Source organism: Molothrus aeneus, unplaced genomic scaffold (assembly GCF_037042795.1).
Source record: "Molothrus aeneus isolate 106 unplaced genomic scaffold, BPBGC_Maene_1.0 scaffold_35, whole genome shotgun sequence".
Classification (NCBI taxonomy): domain Eukaryota; kingdom Metazoa; phylum Chordata; class Aves; order Passeriformes; family Icteridae; genus Molothrus; species Molothrus aeneus.
In genome coordinates this window covers 292,934-316,365 of record NW_027099016.1, presented here as the reverse complement: position 1 = coordinate 316,365, position 23,432 = coordinate 292,934, and the positions used below count along the sequence as shown (strand labels likewise).

Below are 23,432 nucleotides of genomic sequence, written 5' to 3'. Positions count from 1 at the left end.
GGGTCAGGGACATGTAGATAAGGAAGGGAGAAACCATCAGTTTCAAAAAATTAAAAAATTTTACTAATTAACATGGACTGCTGCTCAGACAAAGTCCCGCTGAATTCCTGAACTTCCAGAAGAGTTAAGACTTAACAGAGCCAAAAATACAAAAATATCGGCTGTTCTACAAAAGTGGGGGTGACAGTAACGAGGACATGCAGTTGGCGGATCGGGAAGTCTGAACCTTCCAAGTACCTCAGCCAGTGGGCAAAGGGAGAGGGAGATGAGGCCGGGAAAATGAGGATAAAAAGGAAGCTGCGAACTACAACAATGGCAGAGAGCGCAAGGCAAATTGCGCCTCTCCCTCTGCTCAGCAATAAAGTCACTTGTACAGGACTCCTCTGTCTCCTCGGGGCACAGAAACCTCCGGCCACGTCAATTTCCCCGCACAGCCCCGGGCACGGGGCAGCCGCCTCTGTCCCAGCCACAGCAACCGGGCCGAGCCAGCGCTGATCCGGCAGCGGCTCCTGCCGAGGCAGCGGCCGCAAGGAGACCGCGGGCAGCCGCTCCCGCAGCGCCCTCACGCCAGCGGCAACACGCGCCGGACACGACACAACGAACCCGCCTGAGCCCCCTGCCGCCCCCGAGGCCCGCAGCGAGCCCCGAGCCCCCGCACAACCCAGCGCGCCTCCCACCTGCGCTGCGGCCGCCTCCCAGCTCCGCCGCCGCCTCACCGCGCTCCGGCCGCTGCCGCCGCTCCCGGGCCCGCACAGACGCTCCGCCAATGGCGCCGCTGCCGAGCCACGGCCGCCCTCAGGCCGCCACCGCGGCCCTGCTCCGCCCCGATCCCACCAATCAGCGCGCCAGGACCACGACTGACGGCACCGTCGCCCAATCGCAGCCGGGGGCGGGCTCTGCACACGGCACAGCCTCGCCCCGCGCTCTCAGGGCCCCCCGGGCTGCGTGAGGGCAGAGCCGGAGATGGGGAACAGCCCTGGAACGGGCCCGGGCCCGGGCCCGAGGGGGATTGAGCTGAAAACACAAACAAACTTCTCCGCACCTCCCGCCACGGCTTTCCCAGCACTCCGGCTCCGGTGGCTCCGGCTGAGCGGGAAGCCCTGGAGCCTCACTTCTCCTACCCCTAATTAGGAGCATCGGTGCATCGCTTTGATTTCCCCCAAAAAGGGAAAACCACCCCAAACCTCTCTGGACGAGTGGGAGAGATCTCTGGCAGAAAACTCCCAAAAGTGTTTTTTCCACAGGCTGGAAAGAACCAGCCAAACCGAGCTGGTGTGGGACGCCCCAGCAGCGCCTCTCTGCCGTCACAGCTGAAGCCCTCCCTGGCTGCTCCAGGCTGCATGGGCAGAATGGGAGCTCTGGGAAGGGATCCCGGCTCCGGGATTTATAGGGACTGGGGACACTCGTGTGTCACCCCCATTCTCTCCGTTCTCAAGACTCCTCGGGAGAGTCTGAACCTCAACACGGCACCCAGCGAACCCCAAAAGGCGCTGGGACCCCTCTACACCGACGCACAGCGCCCAAGGCCCCCAAACCTCACAGAATAATTATCCTGAAAATAAACCCGTGAAAAGGAGCCAATCGGAGAATGCGCTATACAACCTCCAGCCAATGGGAGCGCGGACCGTTGATGACTCTCCAGTTGCCGGGCAGATCCGCAGCGCTCCCCACCCAGACCCCACCTGCGCCCCCCGCCGGGTCTGTTTGGGGAGGCCGAGCCCAGAGCCCAGCGCTGCCCCAGCCCGACCTGCCCCGGCTCCATCCCGGCTCCTCCCACGGGAAGCGACGGCGTTGGGATAAGGAGGGGCCAAGGGTACGTGCCGATTTTCCCTGGGGGGTGTTTGGAGCTGGCAGCTTCCTGAAACGAGCCCCAAGTGTCGTTAAGGATCTCGGGGAGGGTTTCATTTTGTGGAGGGGGATGTTTGGATCTTGTGGGGCCCCAAAGCTGAGCCGCAAATGCTCCTTTGGGGAATATTTTGAGAGGTTCACCTGGCGATCGCCCAGTGCCGGGCTGGGAAGGCGACATCAATCTTGGGGCCCACCCGGGAGAGTGGCAGAGGGGAACGCCGGGAGCCCCGGGACAGGGTGAGTGGAGAGGGGCGATCCCGGAGCTGGGGAACCCCCGGCAGCCTGGAGAGAGGGGAGCGCCTGGATAAGGGAGACCCCTGGGATCCCTGGAACGCTGGACCAGTGTCCTGCTTTAGGGCAAATTTGGGTGAAAACCTCCAAAAGGGTCCCCCCAGAAAGCCAACCCACATGCCCCCCTCCCCCAAATAATCCGGGAAAATTTCCTCAGAGAGAAGTGGAAAGAACCTGTTTATTTTACAGACAAAGCACTCCCCAGCACACAACATGAACAATACCAGATGACAAAACTCACTTGTCGCTCTGAAAAGATGACAAATTCAGAAAGTCTCTCCTGTGAATGCTTGCTCTGTTATCAATCCCTCCGGCACTGGGAAAGGCTGCTGCCCAGAGCAGATCCCCATAGGCCACAAAGTGCAAGCTCTCAGTGCTCCCCAGGTCCCAGTCCGGAGCAGGTTTGAACAGTTCCAAGAAAAGGGAAAGAAAAACAGTCCAGGGAAACTTCTCTGCCTCAGCTAGCTAAACTAAAAAGCAAAGGAGCACCATGTTCTGCCCCATCCATGCCCAGACATCACAGTGGAGTTCTGTGCTCCAGCAGAATGCGGAGGAGCAAGAGCAGGCTGATAACAAACTCTGTGCTGCTTCTTCTCCCCACCTTCACTCTCAGAGCCAGTCTTGAAGGCACAGAATATAATATCCAGCATAAACAGAACATACACACAGATTGGTGACACAAGCATCATAACGTCACCCTAGGACAACCAGAGAATCAGGAGAGAAGACACACACTCACACACCCCCACCCTCACCAGGAGGATCAGGCAGCTAGAGATCCAGCTGGAGCTTTGAGCTGGTGGAGAAGCTTCAGGCTGGGGAGAAGCCACACAAGTGTTTGGAATGTGGGAAGGGCTTCGGGTACAGCTCCAACCTGATCCAGCACCAGGTGGTCCACGCTGGGGAATGGCCCTTCGAGTGCAGGTAACTTTGTGGGAAGAGCTTCAGCCAGAGCTCCCCCCTCTTCAAACATCTCAAGATCCCCACTGGGGAAAAGCCCTACAAGTGTGGGGAGTGTGGGAAGAGCTTCAGCAGCAGCTCCGACCTGAGGGCACGCTGCCACATCCACTCCGGGGAGAGGCCCTGTGAGTGCGCCGAGTGCAGGAAGAGCTTTGTGCACTGCTCCAGCTCCATCCACCATGGGAGGATCCGCGCTGGATGATCCCCATTGAGCCCCATTGAGCAGAGCCCTGGTAATACGTGGTCCTGGTGATCCGTGTTTTGTGGAAGGAATGTGTTGGAGAGATTTCCTGCCTTTCTCCTTGTCCTGCTCTGATTTGGTTGGTGATACATTCTCTCGCTGTACCCTGGCTGGGTCTGTTTTGCCCCTGCTGGTGCTCAGGGTGGGATCTCTCCTGGTCTTTCTTGGCTTTTCTGGCCATTTCCTTGTATTTACGGTCCCTGTGTAGTCGCACAGGGCAAGGACAGAGAGGTTTTGGTGGTTCCTGGCATTCTGGCAGGACCAGCTGAGCCCCAGGGTTCCAAGGGATTTTTTGGGGGTTGCCCCATTTGCGGGACATCCCGGCTGGAGGAGAGTGTCCCCCCTTGCTGCAGCCCAGCCCTCAGGCAGCGCTCAGCAAAGCAGAGGATGCCCTCACCTGGGGCCTCATTTATGGGCACACCTGAGCTTCTGGACATCTCCATCTCTGTTTTGGGATTGAGCTTCTGGAGATGAAGCCCCATTTTTGGAGCTGTATGGGGTTTACTTGGTCTGGTTGTGGTAGAGGGGCATACAGGTGTGGTTTCTGAGAGAAGCTGCTGGAATCTTCCTGGTGGCTCCAAAGATGGAAGTGCCAGCTGCAGAGATTCACGGGGATACAGAGATCACCCCACAGCCCCCGGAAGAGCCCGCACTGGAGCAGAGGGCTGTCACCCCATGGTCATAGGGCCCTGCTGGAGCAGCCTGTCCTGGAAGGACTGAACTCATGGCACAGTGACCCACGCTGCAGCACTTGGCTGTGCCCCATGGGATGGACTCAGGTTGGAGAAGTTCCTGGAGAACTTTCCTGTGGGAGGGACTCCGGTACTGAGCAGAGAAATGATTCCTGTCCCTGAGCAGAGGGAGAAGCACCGGGAGATGAACTGAGTACGGCCCCATTCCCTGTCTCCAGCACTGTCATAGTAGGAGGAAGAGCTGGAAGGAGGGAATAGTGGGGGAAACTGTTATGAAGGGTTTTCCTTTACTTTTCACTGTCCTTCTCTGAATTTGTTAGCAAAAAATTCAATTCATATCTCCAGTTTTGAGCCTGTTCTGCCCATGATGATGTTTGATGCGGGATCTCTCCCGGTCCTTATCTCAACTCCTGAACCCTTGGTTACATTTTGTCTCCTCTGTCCGGCTGTGGAGGGCAGTGAGAGAGCGGCTTTGGTGGGTGCCCAGCATCCGGCCAGCGTCACCGCACTCCAGTGGGACATGTCCTCGTGTGGCCCTGTGCTATGGTGACGCAGGTGCTGTTCCTTTTGCCTTCCTTATGATGTTATCTTTTGCATTAGATGCTTGTGAAGTGCCCCCGGTGTCCCTCGTGTTCCCCTGGCGCCGGCAGCCCCGTCCCTTCCCCTGCTCCCCGTGCCACGTTCCATCCCGGCTGGAGGAGCCTTGGAGCTGCCGTGGGGGCCATGGGGCTGCCCCGGGGGCTGCCCCCCGAGCCGAGACCCCTTCCCAGAGCTCCCGGTCTGCCCTTGAGGCTGGAGCAGCCAGCGAGGGCTGCAGCTGGGACGGCAGAGAGGCGCTGCTGGGGGCTCCACATCAGTTCAGTTTGGCTGCTTCTTTCCAGACTCGGGAAGAAAATTTTGGGAGTTTTCTGACATAAATCTCTCCACTCCCCCACTAATCTACAAGGTTTGGGGCAGTTTTCCATTTTGGGGGAAATCAAAGCGATGCACCGATGCTCCTAATTAGGGGTAGGAGAAGTGAGGCTCCAGGGCTTCCCGCTCAGCCAGTGCTACCGAAGCGGCAGTGCCGGGAAAGCCGTGGCGGGAGGTGCGGAGAAGTTTGTTTGTGTTTTCAGCTCAATCCCCCTCGGGCTCGGGCCCGGGCCCGTTCCAGGGCTGTTCCCTATCTCCGGCTCTGCCCTCACGCAGCCCGGGGGGCCCTGAGAGCGCGGGGCGAGGCTGTGCCGTGTGCAGAGCCCGCCCCCGGCTGCGATTGGGCGACGGTGCCGTCAGTCGTGGTCCTGGCGCGCTGATTGGTGGGAGCGGGGCGGGGCAGGGCCCCGGTGGCGGCCTGAGGGCGGCCGTGGCTCGGCAGCGGCGCCACTGGCGGAGCGTCTGTGCGGGTCCGGGAGCGGCGGCAGCGGCCGGAGCGCGGTGAGGCGGCGGCGGAGCTGGGAGGCGGCCGCAGCGCAGGTGGGAGGCGCGCTGGGTTGTGCGGGGGCTCGGGGCTCGCTGCGGGCCTCGGGGGCGGCAGGGGGCTCAGGCGGGTTCGTTGTGCCGTGTCCGGCGCGTGTTGCCGCTGGCGTGAGGGCGCTGCGGGAGCGGCTGCCCGCGGTCTCCTTGCGGCCGCTGCCTCGGCAGGAGCCGCTGCCGGAGCAGCGCTGGCTCGGCCCGGTTCCTGTGGCTGGGACAGAGGCGGCTGCCCCGTGCCCGGGGCTGTGCGGGGAAATTCACATGGCCGGAGGTTTCTGTGCCCCGAGGAGACAGAGGAGTCCTGTACAAGTGACTTTATTGCTGAGCAGAGGGAGAGGCCGTGGGGCATTTCCTTCGGGTGTCTCTTAAATGCAGGCTCCTTTATATTTCCCCAGCAGTATCTCCGTCTCCCTTTGCCCACTTGCTGAGGTACTGGGAGGGTTCAAAGTATGTCTCTCTTAAGATGTAAACCCTCCCCCTCATATAGCATCCGATATGATATTCGTGGCTCTGTTAAGTCTTTTTTCTTATCGAGGCTCAGGAATTTAGCGGGACTTTGTCTGAGCAGCAGTCTGTGTTAATTAGTAACATTTTCTGAAACTGATGGTTTCTCCTGTTTCTACAAGTCACTGGCCCTATTTCCCAGCAGATTCTCATATTGACTATTTTTTCTTACTGGGTCCTCTTTGGTTTTGGGATTATTTTCAATTACCTCATTCCCTGTCCTTCTGTAGCCGTTTCTGGATCAGAAGGCCTGGCTGCCACCAGGATACCTGTGATGAACGACCACTCACTTTAAAATTTTAAAGGTTTATTAAACTAAAACAAACACAACAAAGGACTGAATAAGGGAAAAGGAAGAGCGGTGCCTGCATGGCTGTCCGCCAGATGCTGATCCACTAAATGGCTGCTCCACTTTTCTACGCTGGTGTCTCATCAGTCAACCCTGGCACCTCCCAAATGCCAGTCAACTCTTCCTTGCCGTCATTGGTGGAGAACTTCATGCAACTCGATTGGAGGTGAGGTGTTCCCCATTTCTACCTGTCCTATGCAAGGGGCACATGTGCCCACCCTCCCTCCACGTGGCCCCGACAACCCAGGCAACCGAGGCTCTCCAGTGGCAGCAGTACAGGAGGGGATAGGGGACAACAAGGAGAACAGAGGCTGTCCAAATAACAAACTACAGTAACATAACCATACATCAACAAAACTTCTCTTAACATACACAAAATATTCATCCCTTAATTCCAAGAGCCAATTGTCATATTACCCATCTATAACAGTCTCCTTGCTCACCTTCTGAATGAGCTGCACTCTCAATGTGTTGAGCATGGTAAAAAGATAAGAGTTGCTGTAGCACATCAGAGGAAAAAAAGCATTCGTTTAACCCATACTCTGCCAGGAAGCCACGAAAATGCATCCCATTCTCATCCTTTCCATGTTTGGATTGGTGCATGAGCTGCTTTCTTATTTCCTTTGTTATCTGTTTCTCTACTTTTCCATTGTCATCTCCTTGCAAACAGCAGTTTGAATAATTTAATTTTCCACAAACTCGTCTTTTTTCTGCTAACAGATGATCTGATCCCGTCCAATGGTGAGGTGTTGTGTTCCTCATTTCAGTGGATTGCTCACCAGGAAGGTCAGGAGCTGGAGCTGTCTGGTTGGTTATTCCGAGGGCAGCTTGTAATCTAATGATGCCATTGAAATGAGAAATGGGTTCTGTGGCTCCTGATATGAATTGGTTTGGGTTCCCAGGGGCTGGTCCATGGTGTTGTAGGATTTGTTCTGGTAGCTTTTCATCTTTTCCCCAGTTTTGGGCACTTCCTCAGGAGCCAGGACTTCATCAATTGACTGCTTTTCTCTAATTAAATCATCAAGTACTTGGATTCCCAACTGATTTCCCTGAATTTTTGGTAGGAAAAAATCCCCAGTGCTCTAATACACCCTATATAACACAGACAGTGACAGCACATGTTGGAGTGGGCAGAGAAATAATTCCCCCGCACTTATTTTAGTGAAGTTTTCACAACTTTCTCCTTTTGCTGTTTCCCTTTGCAGCTTCACCCGTTTCTGTTGCAGGGTCAGATATCCTCACCCTGGGCTCTGCCTTTAGCTGTGCAAATTCCATCAGTGCAAACAGGCAGGGCTTGGGGTGAGGGGCAGAGGGAATCAGCCCAATTCTCCTCCACCCACCCCCCCCGCCCCCCCATAAGTGACCCAGGTACATTGTCCACACTTTGCCCCAGAAGTGTTAAAGTGAACCTTGTGTTCCAGTGCAGCAATCTGGTATCTCATGTGTTCCCTCCCCTCCACTGCTTTTATTTTTCTGCTTTTTTTTAACGATATTCTGTTAACTGTTTACAAGTTAAAAGGTCACCTTTAAAGCTCTTCTAGGTTCTTAAAATGCAGCCTAAATTGAATATCACAGAACCCATACCAAAATTTTGCCATCACGAAGGGCTATGCATACACATATACAAAATCCCCCCCAAAGGAATAAAAATTTCTGCTACTTCCCTTAGGAATAAAAGTTGGTTTTTATACCCCTGGCCCAAACCTAACTGACAATATAGAAGTAGGATTATTAAGAAAAAAACATTCCCATGTTGTAGTCTTAGCACTGAATCTGGAGGAAGAACAAAAACTCTCCAACAATATCTTTAGTGTTAGAAAATCAAGGCATTACTTGATTGTGGCCAGGATGTGCAACAGAAATCATTTCATTCACACATAGCCCGGCTGTGCAGAAAAAATCATTCCATGAGTGAGTTTTACTCGATTTTCCCTAAACTTTCTACAATCTTAAACCAATCTAAATCCATTGGTTTAATATTCATTGCTTCAAAGTTGGGTCATTCTTAGTATTTGGTTTCCTATAGGACCCGGATTTCTTTGCTTCTGATGTTAATTAGGTCCACACTCCTGGATTTCCTTCTCAGCCTTTTCCAGACCAGGTGTCTCCAGCTGTGCCGGGGGCAGTGTCTGGGGTAGCTGTTGGTTGCTGTTTGCTGCTGGGCGTTGATGTTTTGTTGCTGGTCGTTATCTCTGTGGGTGTCTTTTGGGCTATTCCCAGTCTGTGGGGATGTTGAACTCATCTCTGTTGAGTGGTGTAACATCCTTTAAATAAAACCTTTAAAATTCCTTTCCCCAAGGCAAAAGCACACCAAGCCAGAGTAGAGAAATAAGATTTAGAAGACATAAACTGGCTATATTTTGCAGCAATGCAATCGCAGTCAGCCCAGAGTGTGGGTGTGAGTGAGCCCCAGAGTGGAATTGTGCCGTGGTGCTCCCCAGCAGCTGTGGCAGTGCAGGCCCAGCCAGCGCTGAAGCTGCAGCAGTGGCAGCAAGGCTTGGCCGCAGTGGCTGGAGGTGCCAGAGGAGGGTGGCCAGGATTTCCGAGGGTTTGAGCAGAGGATCTGTGGGCAGGCCCAGGGGCTTGGCCCGCTGTGGAGCCCTGGCTGCTGCTGCGTTGCCTTCAGGGCAGGCTCAGTGGCGGCTCCCATGGTCCTGCTGCAGGCGGGAAGTGCAAATCTCCGGGGCTTCAGAGCCCCTGAGGCCAGGCTGAGGGGTCCCCCCGTGTTCAGCTGTGCTGGCGGCTGTTTCTGGCCTCAGGGACACTTGGCATGGGCCCCTTGGCCACCAGTGGTGCTGCTTTGCACTCCTTAGGCAGGAGCCGATGTCCTGGCTGGGTGTTGGCAACAGCAAAGTCCCAAGGTGGATGTGTCTCATCAATCTCTCTCAGCCTGGGTCGGGAGCTCTGTCCCTTGAATGCAGTCCTGGGTTTCTTGCCAGCCCCTCTCCAGGCTGTTCAAACAGGAGGCTGGGTTAAACTCTTCCCCTGTCCTCAGTTCTAAATCCTCCTGGTGCCACTGAACAAGTTTCATACTGTAATAACCGAGCCCTGCTCATCCATTTAGAGGCTCTTTTGGTTATCCAAGCTTTACCTTGATGCCAGACTTGAACAATGAGAGTTCCTGCTGTTATCAGTTTTCAGGCCTCAGTTCCCAGTGGGGCCAGGGCTGCACAATTGTGCAGACAATGAGGCCACTCTCTGGCCACTGGGTTAAGCGTTTTAGCAGAAGGATTCCTTTGGCACGGCCCTGTTTAACATACAATTCAAATTCTTATTCCCTGTCTGGAAGGCCCAGGCCAGCAGCCTCAGTTAATCTTCACTTTAATACTTGAAAATTCTGTTTTCCTCCTCCTGTCCATCCATCCAGGTTGTTGACTGGCAGGATAGGAGTGTTGTAGGGAGACATCCCTGGCTCCAAAAGCCCTGCCTTGAACAGGGACTCAGTACCAGGCTGTGAGCCCTTCCTTCTTTCCCACCCTTGGAACAGGGTGTTGCTTTTATACACTTCTTGTCCTGGTTGCTTCAAAGTAATTTGGAGAGGCTCCATATTAAATTGTCTGTGTTTTCCTGGGGCTGCCCACACTTCAGGGCTCAGTTTAGCACAGGCCTTGCCACTCATCTGACACCAAGATACATCATTAGCCTCTGTTTTATCTTTTAGAATACAAATCTGTATTTCCACATTAGCCATTGAATCCCTTCCCAGTAAATGATAATCACAATTAGGAGGAAGTAGAAACCCATGCATTTCAAATCTATCTCCCACATCTACTGATAGTGGTTGAAGAAAACACACCTGCTCATCTTTCCCACTTAGCCCCTGAATGATCAAACAACTTTTTGACAATTTTCCTGCCTTGCATCTGAGATTCAGAGTGGATTGAGAGGGCCCCTGTGTCCATCAGGGGAGGCCTCCTCTCAATGCAGACCCACCTGAATGTTCTCAAGAGCTCCAGTGTGGAGGGTCCCTGGTGTGATGGGAGCTGTGACAGCCCTGCCAATCCATGTCCATCAAGGGGTGGACTTGCTGGTCCTGCGGGTGCTGCTGTCTGTGCTTGCAGTGTCCTTGTGCCCTGCAGCTGGAGCCCTGATTCCTTGCCAGGGGCTGTTTGGGTGGGCTGTCCCCTGCCGAGGAGGGCAATGCCTCTGCCGGGTGCTTGTGGCTGAGCCCGTGCCCTGGGTGCTGGGGCCCCCTTGGGCCCTGGGCTTGATCCCTCAGGGGCTGTAGGAACTCTGCCCTGGCCTTTGCCTTCAGCTTGGCCTTTTGCTGCTCCCTTCTTGCATTCACCTGCTGGGCCTTTGTGCCCAAGTGCTGCAGGGCCTTCTTCTGTCCCTCCTGCAGCCCCCCTCAGTGTCTGTGGGTGCTCATCCTCTTGACAGCTGCTGAGCTTTCTGCAAAATCATTCGTTTCTCCAGTGATCCCAACAAAATCCTTAAAAGAAAATCTCGATCCTTCCATGTATAATGCACATTTCCCAGGTGTTCCTTGCTCCTCGTCCCTGTGCTCAGGGTGCCCTCCCCAGCCCGTATCCCAGAGCCGCTCCCTGTCCTGCCGCAGTGTCCAAAGGCGCCCCCCGGCGGGCAGGGCCGGCAGCTCCACGGGGCCGGGCAGCGGCCGGGGCGTCCCGCAGCCTCCTGGGGGCCGGGGGCCACTGCCGGCCCTGCCCGGGGCTGGTGGGGTCAGGCAGCGCCCGGCGCTGAGCCCCGGCTGCCCCACAGCCCCGGCCCGGCCCCGCAGCTCCCCCCAGGCCCCCAGCCCGTGCTCCCGGTCCCGCACCTCTGCGCCCGGTGCTGCCGCTGCCCCCCACAGAGAAACCCCCTGAAACCCTGACCTCCTTGTTTTCCTCTCCGGGAAACCGGGGATACAAATGATCAGCTGGCAAATGTTGAGGGTAAGACCCCGCTGAAAAACATCCCTGTCCTCAGTATTTTTCTCTTCCTCCTCTTTTTCGTCATCATTTTTCTTACCACATAGATTCCTCCTGCAGCTTTTCGCCTTAACCATATTCCTGCACACTCCCCTTCACCCAATCCCTTCCCAGCACACCAACACCATTCATCCCCTGTTGTCCAAATCCCTTCTCCACTTCTCCTATTGCCCCCCTGGGTGTCCGTGTCCTGAATTACCTCTGGGAGAATGTGCAAACCACCTCAACGATCTCCCCTTTTGTATAAAATACAATATTCACGGTTCTGCTAAATCTTTGTTCTCCTCCACAAAGTTCAGGAATTACCCAAATATCTTGGTGGTCCCTGAGAGGGTTTGGTTTTTTGTGGGTATATATGGATCTTGCAGGACCCCAAAGCTGATCCTCCTTTTGGGGATAATTAGGGGTCCTCATGGCAATCACCAGGTACTGGTAGGGAGAGGACATCGGTCTTGGGACCCCCCCAGAAGATCAGTGGAGTGGAACCTCAAGACCTCTGGAGTGGGAAAAGGTGAGAGGGGTGGTTCCAGACTCGGGTGAGACCCAGCAGCCTGAAGGGGGGAGGGAGGGGCCTGGGGTGTGGGGACCCCTGGGATCTGTGGAATCCTGGAGCAGAGAATCAGGGGAGAACGGAGCCCTGGGACCCTCAAAATCCCCTGAGTCATCTGTATGCAAGACTCCAGAGAGGGGGAGCTCCAGGAGCCACGGGACTCCCATCAGCTCAAGGAAGAGAAACCACCAAACCCCAGACTGAAGAGACAAGAGGGGCAGATCTCCTATGAGGGTCATTTTGGGAGCTATATCTTGGTGCTTTGCAGATTTTTTTGAACTCAGAATCCCTGGAGACTTCCAGAGGTGGTCCTCTGCAGGAGGAACCCCCAGCCCAAGGCTCTCACCCCTTGTTTTTTCCCCCCAAACCAGGATTTGTCATTCCCAAGCTGTGGACAGATGGAGAAGAAAAAGCCCCAGAGATCCCGCACGAGGAGGGGCTGCAAACCCAGCCCAGCGAGGTTTGAGGAGGAAGGAGCCCCCCTGAGCCAGGAAGGCGGCCGGAGATCCAGGCAGAGCTCAGAGCTGGTGGAGAAGCCTCAGGCTGGAGAGAGGCCCCACAAGTGCTTGGAATGTGGGAAGGGTTTCAGGTACAGCTCCCATCTGAGGGAGCACCAGGTGATCCACACAGGGGAAAAGCCCTACAAGTGTGGGGAATGTGGGAAGGGCTTCAGCAAGAGCTGCAACCTCATCAGCCACAGCAAGATCCATACTGGGGAACGGCCTCACACCTGCCTGGAATGTGGGAAGAGCTTCGTGCGGAGCTCCAGCCTGAGGGAGCACCAGATGCTGCACGCTGGGGAGAGGCCCTTCGAGTGTCCCCAGTGTGGGAAGAGGTTTCTGAGGCCATCCCGTCTCCTCCTGCACCAGCGCATTCACAGAGAGGAGAGGCCCTTCTGCTGCCCTGACTGTGGGAAGGGCTTCAAGCACAACTCCACCCTCCTGAACTGGCGCCTGCACACTGGGGAGAGGCCCTGGGAGTGCCCCGAGTGTGGGAAGAGCTTAGTGCGCTGTTCCAGCTCCACGCCCCATGGAGCATCCACGGTTGATGATCCCCAGTGACCCCATTTGGGCAGAGCCCTGGTGATCCATGATCCTGATGATCCCTGCTGGGTGTGGGGAAGGTGTTAGAGAGATTTCTTTCCCTTCTCCTTGTGCTGCTGTGATTTGGTTGGTAATAAATTCCCTCCGTGTGCCCAGGCTGGGTCTGTTGTGCCCATGCTGGTGCTCAGGGCGGAATCCCTCCCGTTCCCTCTCAGCCTCCCCAGTGCCCACTTTGGGGCCGGGCCGTGCCCCAGTGCCGGCTCAGGGGCTGCTCCAGGCTGACGTGCAGCCTGGCAGCTGGAGGTGACCCCACACTGAGGGGGGTTTCCAGCAGCACCAGGAGCTGGTAGGTCCAGTCCCCATTGGGGACCACATCAGTAGCCAACAAAGAGCTCCTGCTGGCCCTGGAACCACCTCACCTGGATGGCAGCAGGGTAGAAATCCATCACGGAGCAGAGCAGGCAGCCGGGACCGGGCTGGGAGCTCGAAGGGGGCGCCAGCGAGATGGACACGCTGGGGGGCACTGGGAGAGAGCGGGGACACACTGGGATCAGCTGGGGGAAACTGGGAGAGAGAGGGGAGGGGTGGAATGGCCTTGAGAGGGACTGGGAGTGCACTTCGAGAACTGTGGAGCACTGAGAGAATGGGTGAAGGTCTCGGAGGGAAATTAGAAGTACTGGGAATGGACTGGTATTGAACTGGGAAAGAGATGAAAGTGACTGGGAGGGAGTTTGTGGACACTGAGGGGGCGGCACTGGGAGGAACTGGGAATGGCGTGCGCGGCACTGGGAGGCCGAGTCCAGAGCGGGGCACTGGGGGCTGCGGGTGTGCCCGGCAACTGATGAGTCATCAGAGATCCGCGCTCTGATTGGCTGAGGGGCGGCAGCACAACGCGCGGCTGAGACGGACACGCGGGGGGGCACTGGGAGTGACTGGGAATGGACTGGGAGAGCCACGGGAGCCACTGGAACGGAGAGGAGGCCGCGGGGACGGTCACAAGGAAGGCTGAGGGCTCTGGGGTGATTCCCAGGGAGGTTATGAGGGGACATGCTCGGGCCCCTCTCTATGCCCCAGGAGCTGCGGGCAGGAAAATCCAGGAGTGAAGCACCCGACACCCCAGACTGCCGGAGCCCTGCACCCCTGCGCTTCCTAAACGATTTCAGGGCTGTGCCAGAGCCAGCAGCCAGCCCTTTGTCATCTCAGTCACCCTTGGCTGTCACCCCCTGAGAAACCCAAACCCCATCAGTGCCCGGCTCTGATGTGAGTCCATCCCATGGGCAGCACCCCCCTCACCCGACTGCAGCCCCGGGGCCACTGTGCCACAGGGTCAGTCCTGCCAGGACAGGCAGCTCCAGCGGGAGCCCCTCCGGCCACGGGGTTCCCACGGGGTCACAGCCACCTCTCAGGCACCCCCCTGCACCAGGGGGCTGGTCCAGGGACTGTGGGGAGAACTCTGCATCCAGCACCTCCGTCTTTAGAACCACCAGGGAATTGCTCTGCTGGACACTGAGGACACTTCCAGCAGCTTCTCTCAGAGCCCGCCCCACTACCACAACCAGTTCATACAAACGCAATACATTCCAAAAAATGGAGTCCCAGATATCCAAGAACTCGGATGCGCCCCAGAATGGGGATGGAGATGTCCAGGGACTCAGGTGTGCCCATAAATGAGGCCCCAGCTGAGGGCATTCTCTGCTTGGCTGAGTGCTGCCTGAGGGCTGGGGCTGCAGAAGGGGGGACGCCCTCCTCCTGCGGGGGAAGCCCCACAAGCCCCTCGGAACCCCGGAGCTGGGCTGGTCCTGCCAGAATGCCAGGAGCCACCAAAACTGCTCCATCCCTGCCCTCTGCAGCTGCACAGGGAGAGGAAATACAAGGAAAGGCCCAGAAGCTGAGAAGGAATGGGAGAGATCCTGCCCTGAGCACCAGCATGGGCACAAGAGACCCGGCCTGGGCACAGAGAGTGAGTTTATTACCAACCATATCACAGCAGCACAAGGAGAAGGGAAAGATATCTCTCCAACACCTTCTTCCCACTGAACACAGATCCCCAGGATCACAGAACACCAGGGCTCTGCCCAAATGGGGTCACTGGGGATCATCCGACACGGATCCTCCCATGGGGGATGGAGCTGGAGCAGCGCACAAAGCTCTTCCTGCACTCGAGGCACTCACAGGGCTTCCCTTAGTGGCGCCTCCGTTGGTGTTGGGTCAAGTGAGAGCTCTGTGAGAAGCCCTTCCCGCACTCCCCAAGCCTGTAGGGCCTCTCCCCAGTGTGGATCTTGTGGTCCTTAATGCGGTGGGAGTTCTTGCTGAAGCTCTTCCCACATTCCAAGGCCCAGCAGGGATGTTCCTTGGTTTGGATCTCCTGATGCCAGATCAGGTGGGAGCTCTGGCTGTAGCTCATTCCACATTGCAAGCACTTGTAGGGTGTCTCAGCTTGAGAGATGATTTAAAAGAGGACACTCTGGAGTGAGTGTTGTCCCCTCTACAGGGTTCCAATTATCCCTTTCCACCAACAGGATATGAATGCTAATAAGTGAAATTTAAAAAAACAAAAAAAAAACAACCAAAAAAAAAAAAAAACCAAAAAAACAACTCCGACAGTTTATTAACAAACAGAATGCCCACAAGGCAAGAATATTAATTTTTAAAAGTAAACAACTGCTAGATATTAAATTGTCAGCCCTTAATCCCCCCACACACTCTGGGATGAAAGACCCAAAATGCCAGAGAAATCACCGCTCGCGACACGGGGTACAGGCGGCACCGGCTTCTCCCGCAGGGGAAAAGCCGACCAGGCGCCGTCCCGAAGGAGATGAAAGCCCGGGGCTCGCCCGGCGTTGGGCTCCTCCCCAGCCGGGCTCCGCGGGCACGGTCCCGGCAGCTGAAGCAGCGGCGCTGCAGCCTCGGGCTGTTTTCTCTCCCGGCTCGGCCCGGCTCGCAGCGGCTTTGGGCGGCAGCGGTGCCGCTCCGCTCCTGCCCGCGCGGAGCCCCCGGGCTGCGGCACAGCCGCTGCTCAGTTCCTCCAGGCACTCCGAGGCTCGCGCTGCAGCCTCTCCCAACCAAGGAAAGGGAAAATCCTTTCTTTGCCTGGCCCAAAAAAACTTTTCAGCCACACAGAAAACCACGGGGCACAGAGAGAGCCGCGGAAAACTCGAGCAGCGAGGCTTCAAAACGCCCGCGCAGCGAACAAGGAGCCGCTCCCGCCCCGGCCCCACACACGGCCCGTCCCGGCTCCCGGGGGTTAAAGACACAATAACCATTCTTTGGGCACAAAGCATGGAATGTGCCATCACAGCAACTCACTCCGAGACAATTGCATATACAATAATTACAGTTCTCTATCTATCTATCTATCTATCTATAAAAGCACGTACTGAACTCTGGATACAGCAATGTGCACCAGGACAGGAGTGGAGAGGCTGAACGGACACCAGGGGAGATGGGGAATGTACGGACAGAGCAAACCCTCCAAGGGCTTTAACCTGACTCCCAGCTTTTCCGTGTTTCAAGGGCTTTGACTGCTGGATTTGAAAGAACTGGGATCTCACCGTGAAAAGCAGAGCAGTCTGGAACCAGACACTGCTGTTGCAGTCAAAGTCTGGACTTGTGACATCTCAGTTTTGAAAATACATTGAATAAAAAACTCCATTACCCACAACCTTTCCCAGCCCATCCCTCCGGATATATAACAAAAAGTGATTAATCTCATTTTAAAGGGAGAAAATATTGTAAAATGGATGTAAAAAATGTTCCCTCATAAAAACTCACATTGAGAAAATACAGAATAATGAAGTGTGTCTAGAAAAACGTGCTGTCATTTCTCAGGTGTTCTCAGGCTCAGAGTCAGCTCAGAGCCGGGCTCTGTCTCCCAGGTGCCCGAGTCCCCGGGCCAGCTCTGAGCAGCCTCTCTCGGCTCTCCAGCCCGGCTCTCCCCGGCTGTGCCCCGGGCAGGCACTCGGTGTTTCCGTGCTGCCCCTGCCCCGCTCAGCTCCCCGTGCCCTGCCAAGGCGCCCAGGCTGCGCTCGGTGCCCCCGGGTGTCCCTGAGCGAGGCAGGGCCGAGCGCCGGTGCCCCGGCAGAGCCCTGAGGGACCCCCCTCGGCCCCGGCCTCCCGCGGGACACGGAGCCACTGCCCGCACGGCCCCGGCACGTCCGGCCGGCCAATTCCTGCTCCCCCAACAGCCCGGGCTGCAGCCCCGGGGCTCTGCAGGGCGGGGCTGCGGCTGTTGCTGGCACCGTGGCCAAAGCCTGCCAGGACTCTGGGCACCGCAGGGGCTGCAAGGCCACAGGGCCGGGGCTGCTCCGTGCCCCTTCCAGTCTGTCCCTCTGCTGCTGGGTGCCGGGTGTGGCCCTTTGTGACACGGGCCCGTGTCAGGGCCCTCGGTGATGTGAGACATGGTGGGGCAGTCATGAATCAGAGTTGTAGGAGCGTTGGGGGGTAGGATGGTCAGGACGGATGGAGACGAGAGATCTCTGCAGCCAGGTTGTGGAACTTGTGGTTTATTGCAAAGGGCCTGGGGGCAGGGCCCTGCTTGGAGCTGCCAGCCACAGATCAGAGCAGGCCTGAGAGAAGAGAGGGGTAGAGAGGATGAGACGGTAAGAGAGTAAGAGAGGCAAAAGAGTAAAAGGGGTAAGAGAGTGAGGTTCCTGTTACAATACAATAAATCTTCTTCTGTGTTGAATATTCTGATTCTCACTAACCAATCTAGTACAATATACAAATCCTAGAGCATTTACATACAGCCGATAAGAATCATTACATTACCATAATGTGTTTCCTTTTAAACCCTAAAAACTCCTCTTTGGACCCCTTCTGCCAAGCTGGCAGGGTCTGCTCCGACCCTTGGACCTGTCTGCAAGCAGAGGGTATTGTTTTATCAAAAGGGGATTACCTTCAGCTGGCCACACCATTGTTTTCCCGTTATTCAGTAACTAAGGGATCTCAAAGCTTGCTTTCATTTCAATCTTGCTTACAGTTTCTATATTCTCAAAATCTTTTGCCAGACAATCATATTTATAAGGCTTTCCTGTTTCATCTTCCCCAACTAGAGTGTTTGAGATTGCTTAAAAATCAGTGGCAAGGGCATGAGCAAAAGTCAGATTTCATGTTTAGCAACAAAGCACAATAAATTTATTGGCAAGATTCACTCTACTGCCTACAGGACAGCTAAGGCACAAGGGAAAACAAGTAACAACAAAACCAAACAAAATCCAGTCAATCAAAACAGAAATGCACTGAGAACTCTCTAAGAGAGTATGAGTGGATGTGTGTTGTGTTTAGGTGCATGGGACAAAAGACAGTTTGGGCAGGGATTAAAAGGAACAAGGCCTAAAAGTTAACAACACTGAGCAGCACTTCAAATTCTACCTTAATTTATAACCTAACTTATACCTTACAGCTAGCAATTCAACAGAGCAATAACACTCAGCATTTAACCTAACTTACAGCTATAACTTCCACATTCTATTTAGAAACATAACAGAAAAACAACACTTAACTTATAACTTACATTTAACAACTGAGCAAAAGAACAATACTTAGCAGCATTTAAGTAAGTTCATAACTATAACTGAACCTTGCTTACAGGCCTAACTTAGATATCCAAGGTACTTACACATCTAAGAAAGCATTATTTCTCCCAGATTTCCTATGGCATATGTGCAGGAGCACACACACAAACAGAAACAGTCAGTGCAAGCAAGGTATCTGTGAAAAATTCCCCTCGGAGTGATGCCGATTTTTGCCCCAAAAGGCGAGAAATTACTGCTTAAGAGACTCAGTCAAATAAGCAGGAGGTATTTTATTACGACGTCGGAGAAATCCTAAAATGGGATTTCTGAATCTTTACAGCAAAAGCGTACCTTTTTATACAATTTTAGGTTTGGGATTACATCATATTCATGCATATACATATGGGGAGTGGTGTAGGCGGAGCGTGGGCGGGGACTTCTCTTTTGAGGATCTTCTCAGGGGTCGTTCCGGTCGGCCTTCATCAGCTTCGAGGAGTCTTCCTCTTTAAACTTTTGAACCTCTCCCCAAATTTGGTCAATTCCCGGTGTAGTTGGCTTAGCCTCCAGGCCTTGGCAGGGGTCTTAGGGTCAATTTGACATGTTGGCCCTAAACGTGCCTTACCCAGCAGTTCTTCTTGGCTCTGAAATGCACTGAACTTATCACTGTCTGTCCTTATCTTTTCCCTGTCATTGTGTTCCACACCTTACCCAATTTATTGCTCTATGTGATTTCCTAACATTGAATATTTCCCGTAACCGCTTTATATTCTATGCTTTAACCCATCATCTCTTGAAAGTAACTGTTTTAGGGGCTTCATTTCCCTCCTTTTCTTATAACTTACGAATTCTTTCGTCAAGTTCTAATCCTTCGGGGCGTTGATACGCCCGCACCATCGCCCAAATCATTTGGATCTTACTCATCAAGGATTTCAGCCTCCACCACAAGCATAGGTTCATAAAAGTCAGTATAAGCATTGCTATAGTTAAAATTAGTATCGGGTGTACCAGGTAATGAAAGACCTGTGTTGCTGTTGGGGAAAATCCTGTGAAAACGTCCCACCAGTGATGTTGGCCTACTTGTTCTACTTCAGTCAGGATGTTTTTTATTCTTTCTGAGTTGTGCTCCACCTGTAGGACCATGCGCTTAACTGTTTGGTTCACTTTTTGCACCAGTCTTCTTACTTCTGGATGCACGAGCATCGCCTTAAGAACCTCAACATCCATACCTATCTGTAATTTTGGCAACTCATGATACAGGTCGTAGTCTGCATTAATTAGCTGCTGGGTGGTTACAGGAGTGGTATAGTTAAAATCACAACCTATAATCTTGGTAAAGTTACATACACAAAAGTTAGTATTGTTAGTTTCCTCTTGGCAACTATCTACAGTTACGTTACTGCAAGCTGTTCTGACGCAGGCACATCCATTCCCTACATAATAAACCTGCGACCGTACTCTATTGTGTGGAAGCATTTCAAAAGTGCATACACTATTTTCAGCATCTAAGCATAAATCTTCTGTATCTACTATAGCATTTTCACATATGTATCCTAGTTGCCCCCTAGGAATACATGCTTCTGTACTAACAGACTGCCACTTATTTTTGGCGTCATCATAACTCGCCCAAACATTATGATCTACTGGCCTAACAAGGACATTCTGATGTATGGTCCCTAAGGTAAGGATAGGGAAAATCGCCCTTTCCTCTGCAGCACTGATGGTAAGAACATAGGCTTCAATGTGCTCATGCTGTGGTACATAAGTAAAGTTTACTAATTGCCACCAGGCTTGATGGTCCCTTTCAAATTGTGTAGTACGACTATCCTTCAGTATCGTCTCTCTTATTTCCTGGGACAGCGTTCCTGACGTTCCTTCTCTTATTATCCCTGCTGCCACTGACTGTACCCACTGTTGTGTTTGTGTGCATTGGATAGCAAGCGCAATTTCCTTGCTAATGTCTCCTGTATAGCCGGCAATTCTAGCAAAATCTTCAGCAGTGTGATTTGCTACCAGGGTTAGTAACCTAACTACCAGTGATTGTGTTTCTGCCAATGTAAGCATAGATGAACTCAGGGGCACTTTAAGTTTTCCTAAGTTGGTGGTGACAGTACTCAATTTGTTAACCAATACCTCTTGATCTATGGTATTCAGTATTCCAAATCCAGTGCCGACCCATCCACTTATATCCCTTTGCGCCCGCCTGTGATAAGACCTAGTAGCTAGCCATGCCTCCCATCCTTTAAGGCTTTGTTGTATGAACGGTTGACAGTCCTTTTGCAGATGGGTAATGTTAGTCTGAATATTCATCTGCACCTTTTTCAGAGAGTACGTGGGGTCTAGCAGCAGTTTCAGTTCATTTGACCTCCTTACTACCTGGGGCCCGATAAAGGTTAAGTTATGCGCCTTTCTACATTCAATTGGTGGAGTAATTTCTTGGGGCAAGTCTAAATTTGGATATAAGGAGATCACATCTTCCGGTGATGCCACTTCGTATCTGGTAACACGTCTGGGGAAACTAGTACTCTGTTCCAGCGTTTTCGACTCCCTTTCACATGCGAACGTCATCGACTGATCTAATCTAAATGCCATCTCACACTGTGCTTTCCCTTCCTCGGGACCGCTAGATGCTACGATCTTTCCCACAGGAAAGAGGAGAGGGTGAGGGTCAAAGGTTATATTTTGAGGATGTAGTTCCCCAAGTGAATCTTCTCTATAAATTACCGAGTTTCGGGGTTGTGATCCAGGTGGGTCTTCCCTGAAGTCACTCCACAGGCATGAAATTGGGCCCTTTTGCTGGATCCAAACGGTGGGCTTGCCCATTTTCACTGGACTAAAGGTAATCAGATTATGTTTAAAAGTTGGCATCAAGGGTTGGATTGTTAATACCAGCCGCCTTGTTTTTCCTTCTACTGGGTCAAGTTCCCGGCACCCAATTTGGATTTGATCTCCCTTCTGTGCCACTAGGTATGTCCGCTTATCCCATTCCTCTTTTGGGTATGGCTGATTGTTACGTAAGGCATAAACCTCGAAATAGGGCCCCTTCATCCCTGACTCCGGGTGAATACACTGGTGTGCATTGGACCATGGGTCTATTGGGGCAGAGTTTCGAGGAAAAACTACATTCTGCCCGAATTGTATGGATGTTAGAAAAATAACTATCATAAGTATGGTTTCCCCCATTGATCTTCCTACCATTTGTATTTCCTTAGTGTGGGTGGTGCTGAATTCTGACGTCTATATTGCCTAAAATAAATTTGGTTAACTCGTATAATAACCTTTTCTAATTCTGAGTCCAAATTTCTCTGTTTCTTAAATGGTCCTATTTGTTCAATTGTAAAAGAATGTTTTGGAACAGATGCATGACATCGGGCTGTCAATACTTTAGAGCGACTAAGCTTTAAACACTTTTGAAACCAGCGTTGCGCTTTCCAAAAACACCACCCTAATACCACTTGTTCAGGGGCTTCATACAATTCTCTGGCATCCAAAATAGACTTATTAGCAAACTTTTCCAAAGCTAAATAAGGATCATCATCTCTTATTTCTTTGGAAATACATTCATAACATTGAAGATCCCCTAAATTGCTTTGCACATTCCAAAATTTCCTATCACACCCGCCACAAAGAAAACCAATCTGTCCAACACAATTCTTTTTACCACAGCAGTAACACGGTTGGTCGTAGACAGGTTCCTGTGGGTCCGGCCCCTGATGACTGTATGTTTCAATCCACGTTGTCCACGATAGCGGTGCGCTGTCTAGTGCAGCTCTAGCTTCAGCATTAAACTCTGCTATGGGAAACAAAAGTTTCGGTAAAGTTAATGTCAGTTTGTGCTGGATTCTCTCGTGATCCCGAGGGGTCAGCTGATTCAGAAAGCTCCACATCCAAGGCAGGTCTTATCCATTTAACTGGGATCCAAACAGAACTTGGCTGGCATTCATATGGAACCCCAAGGGTCTGATGATCAGGTTAGTAGGGGTCTGGAGTGGAATCCGGGTCACGGTGTCTACTCCTCTTGTTTACTCCCCGGTGCTTTCTTGACCCGCGAGTAATGGATCCACGTAGGTCGCTCCTTAATTCGAACCGCGGTGAAGGTGGTCAGCAGCACTTGGAAAGGTCCCTCCCACTTTTCTTGTAGGGGTTTTCCTGAAAGATTCTTAACATACACCCAATCACCGGGATTAAAAGGATGCAACTTACAGTTAGGTTGTTTAGGTTGGTGGTCAATCACCACCGCAGCATTCTTGTCAAATTGCTTCCCTACCATAATCACATAGTCATAAATATACTGATTACCTATTTGATCTACAGCGTCCCCATTTACAGTTTGCATAGCATAAGGTCTGCCGTACAGAATTTCAAATGGGCTTAGCCTTTCTTTCGATCTTGGCTTGACCCTCAGTCTAAGCAGAGCAATAGGCAAAGCTTGATACCAATGCAAATTAGTCTCCTGGCATATTTTGGCAATCTGCTGCTTAATAAGATGGTTCATCTTTTCCACCTGGCCGCTGGCCTGTGGGCGATAGGGCGTGTGTAATTGCCATTTGATTTGTAGTGCTTTGCTTATTGTCCTTACCACTTTTGCACAGAAATGTGTACCCCTATCCGAAGAAATGCTCTTCGGTACCCCAAACCGTGGAATGATTTCATTCAACAGTACTTTGGTCACTTCTCTTTCCTTATTTGTTCTGCAAGGGAATGCTTCAGGCCACCCAGAAAATGTATCAGTTAATACTAGCAAATATCGGAACCCTCCTTTTCTTGGGAGCTCAGAAAAATCAATTTGCCACACTTCACCTGGGAATTTACCTCGATTTATGGCCCCTGGATGTATCTTAGTTCCTGTATTCGGGTTGTTCTTCAGGCACCTCTCACACTGGGATGTGACATGTTTTACAGTGGTGAACAATTTTGGTCCTGCTATCCGAGCCTGCAAATACTGGTATAGCGGGTCCAAACTCCAATGGGCTTTCTCGTGTTCTGCTTTCACAAACTGCCACATCGTATTCCCTGGTATTATTAACTGTCCCGTTTCCAATTGACCCCAACCATTCTCTAACA

At 52.9% G+C, this 23,432-nt stretch overlaps 1 protein-coding gene and 1 long non-coding RNA gene across 2 annotated transcripts; both read left to right on the top strand.

Annotated features, from left to right (window-relative positions):
* The first annotated feature begins 766 nt into the window (after positions 1–766).
* LOC136570583 (zinc finger protein 70-like) lies at positions 767–12,876 on the top strand. Its single transcript, XM_066571047.1, is given in 4 exon segments — positions 767–945; positions 1,654–1,813; positions 2,948–3,292; positions 12,358–12,876. Coding segments are annotated over 4 exon segments (1,203 nt in total).
* LOC136570697 (uncharacterized) lies at positions 5,452–12,205 on the top strand. Its single transcript, XR_010785553.1, has 4 exons — positions 5,452–5,484; positions 6,219–6,503; positions 11,670–11,776; positions 12,187–12,205. It is a non-coding gene; the product is annotated as an uncharacterized lncRNA (long non-coding RNA).
* Positions 12,877–23,432: the final 10,556 nt, after the last annotated feature.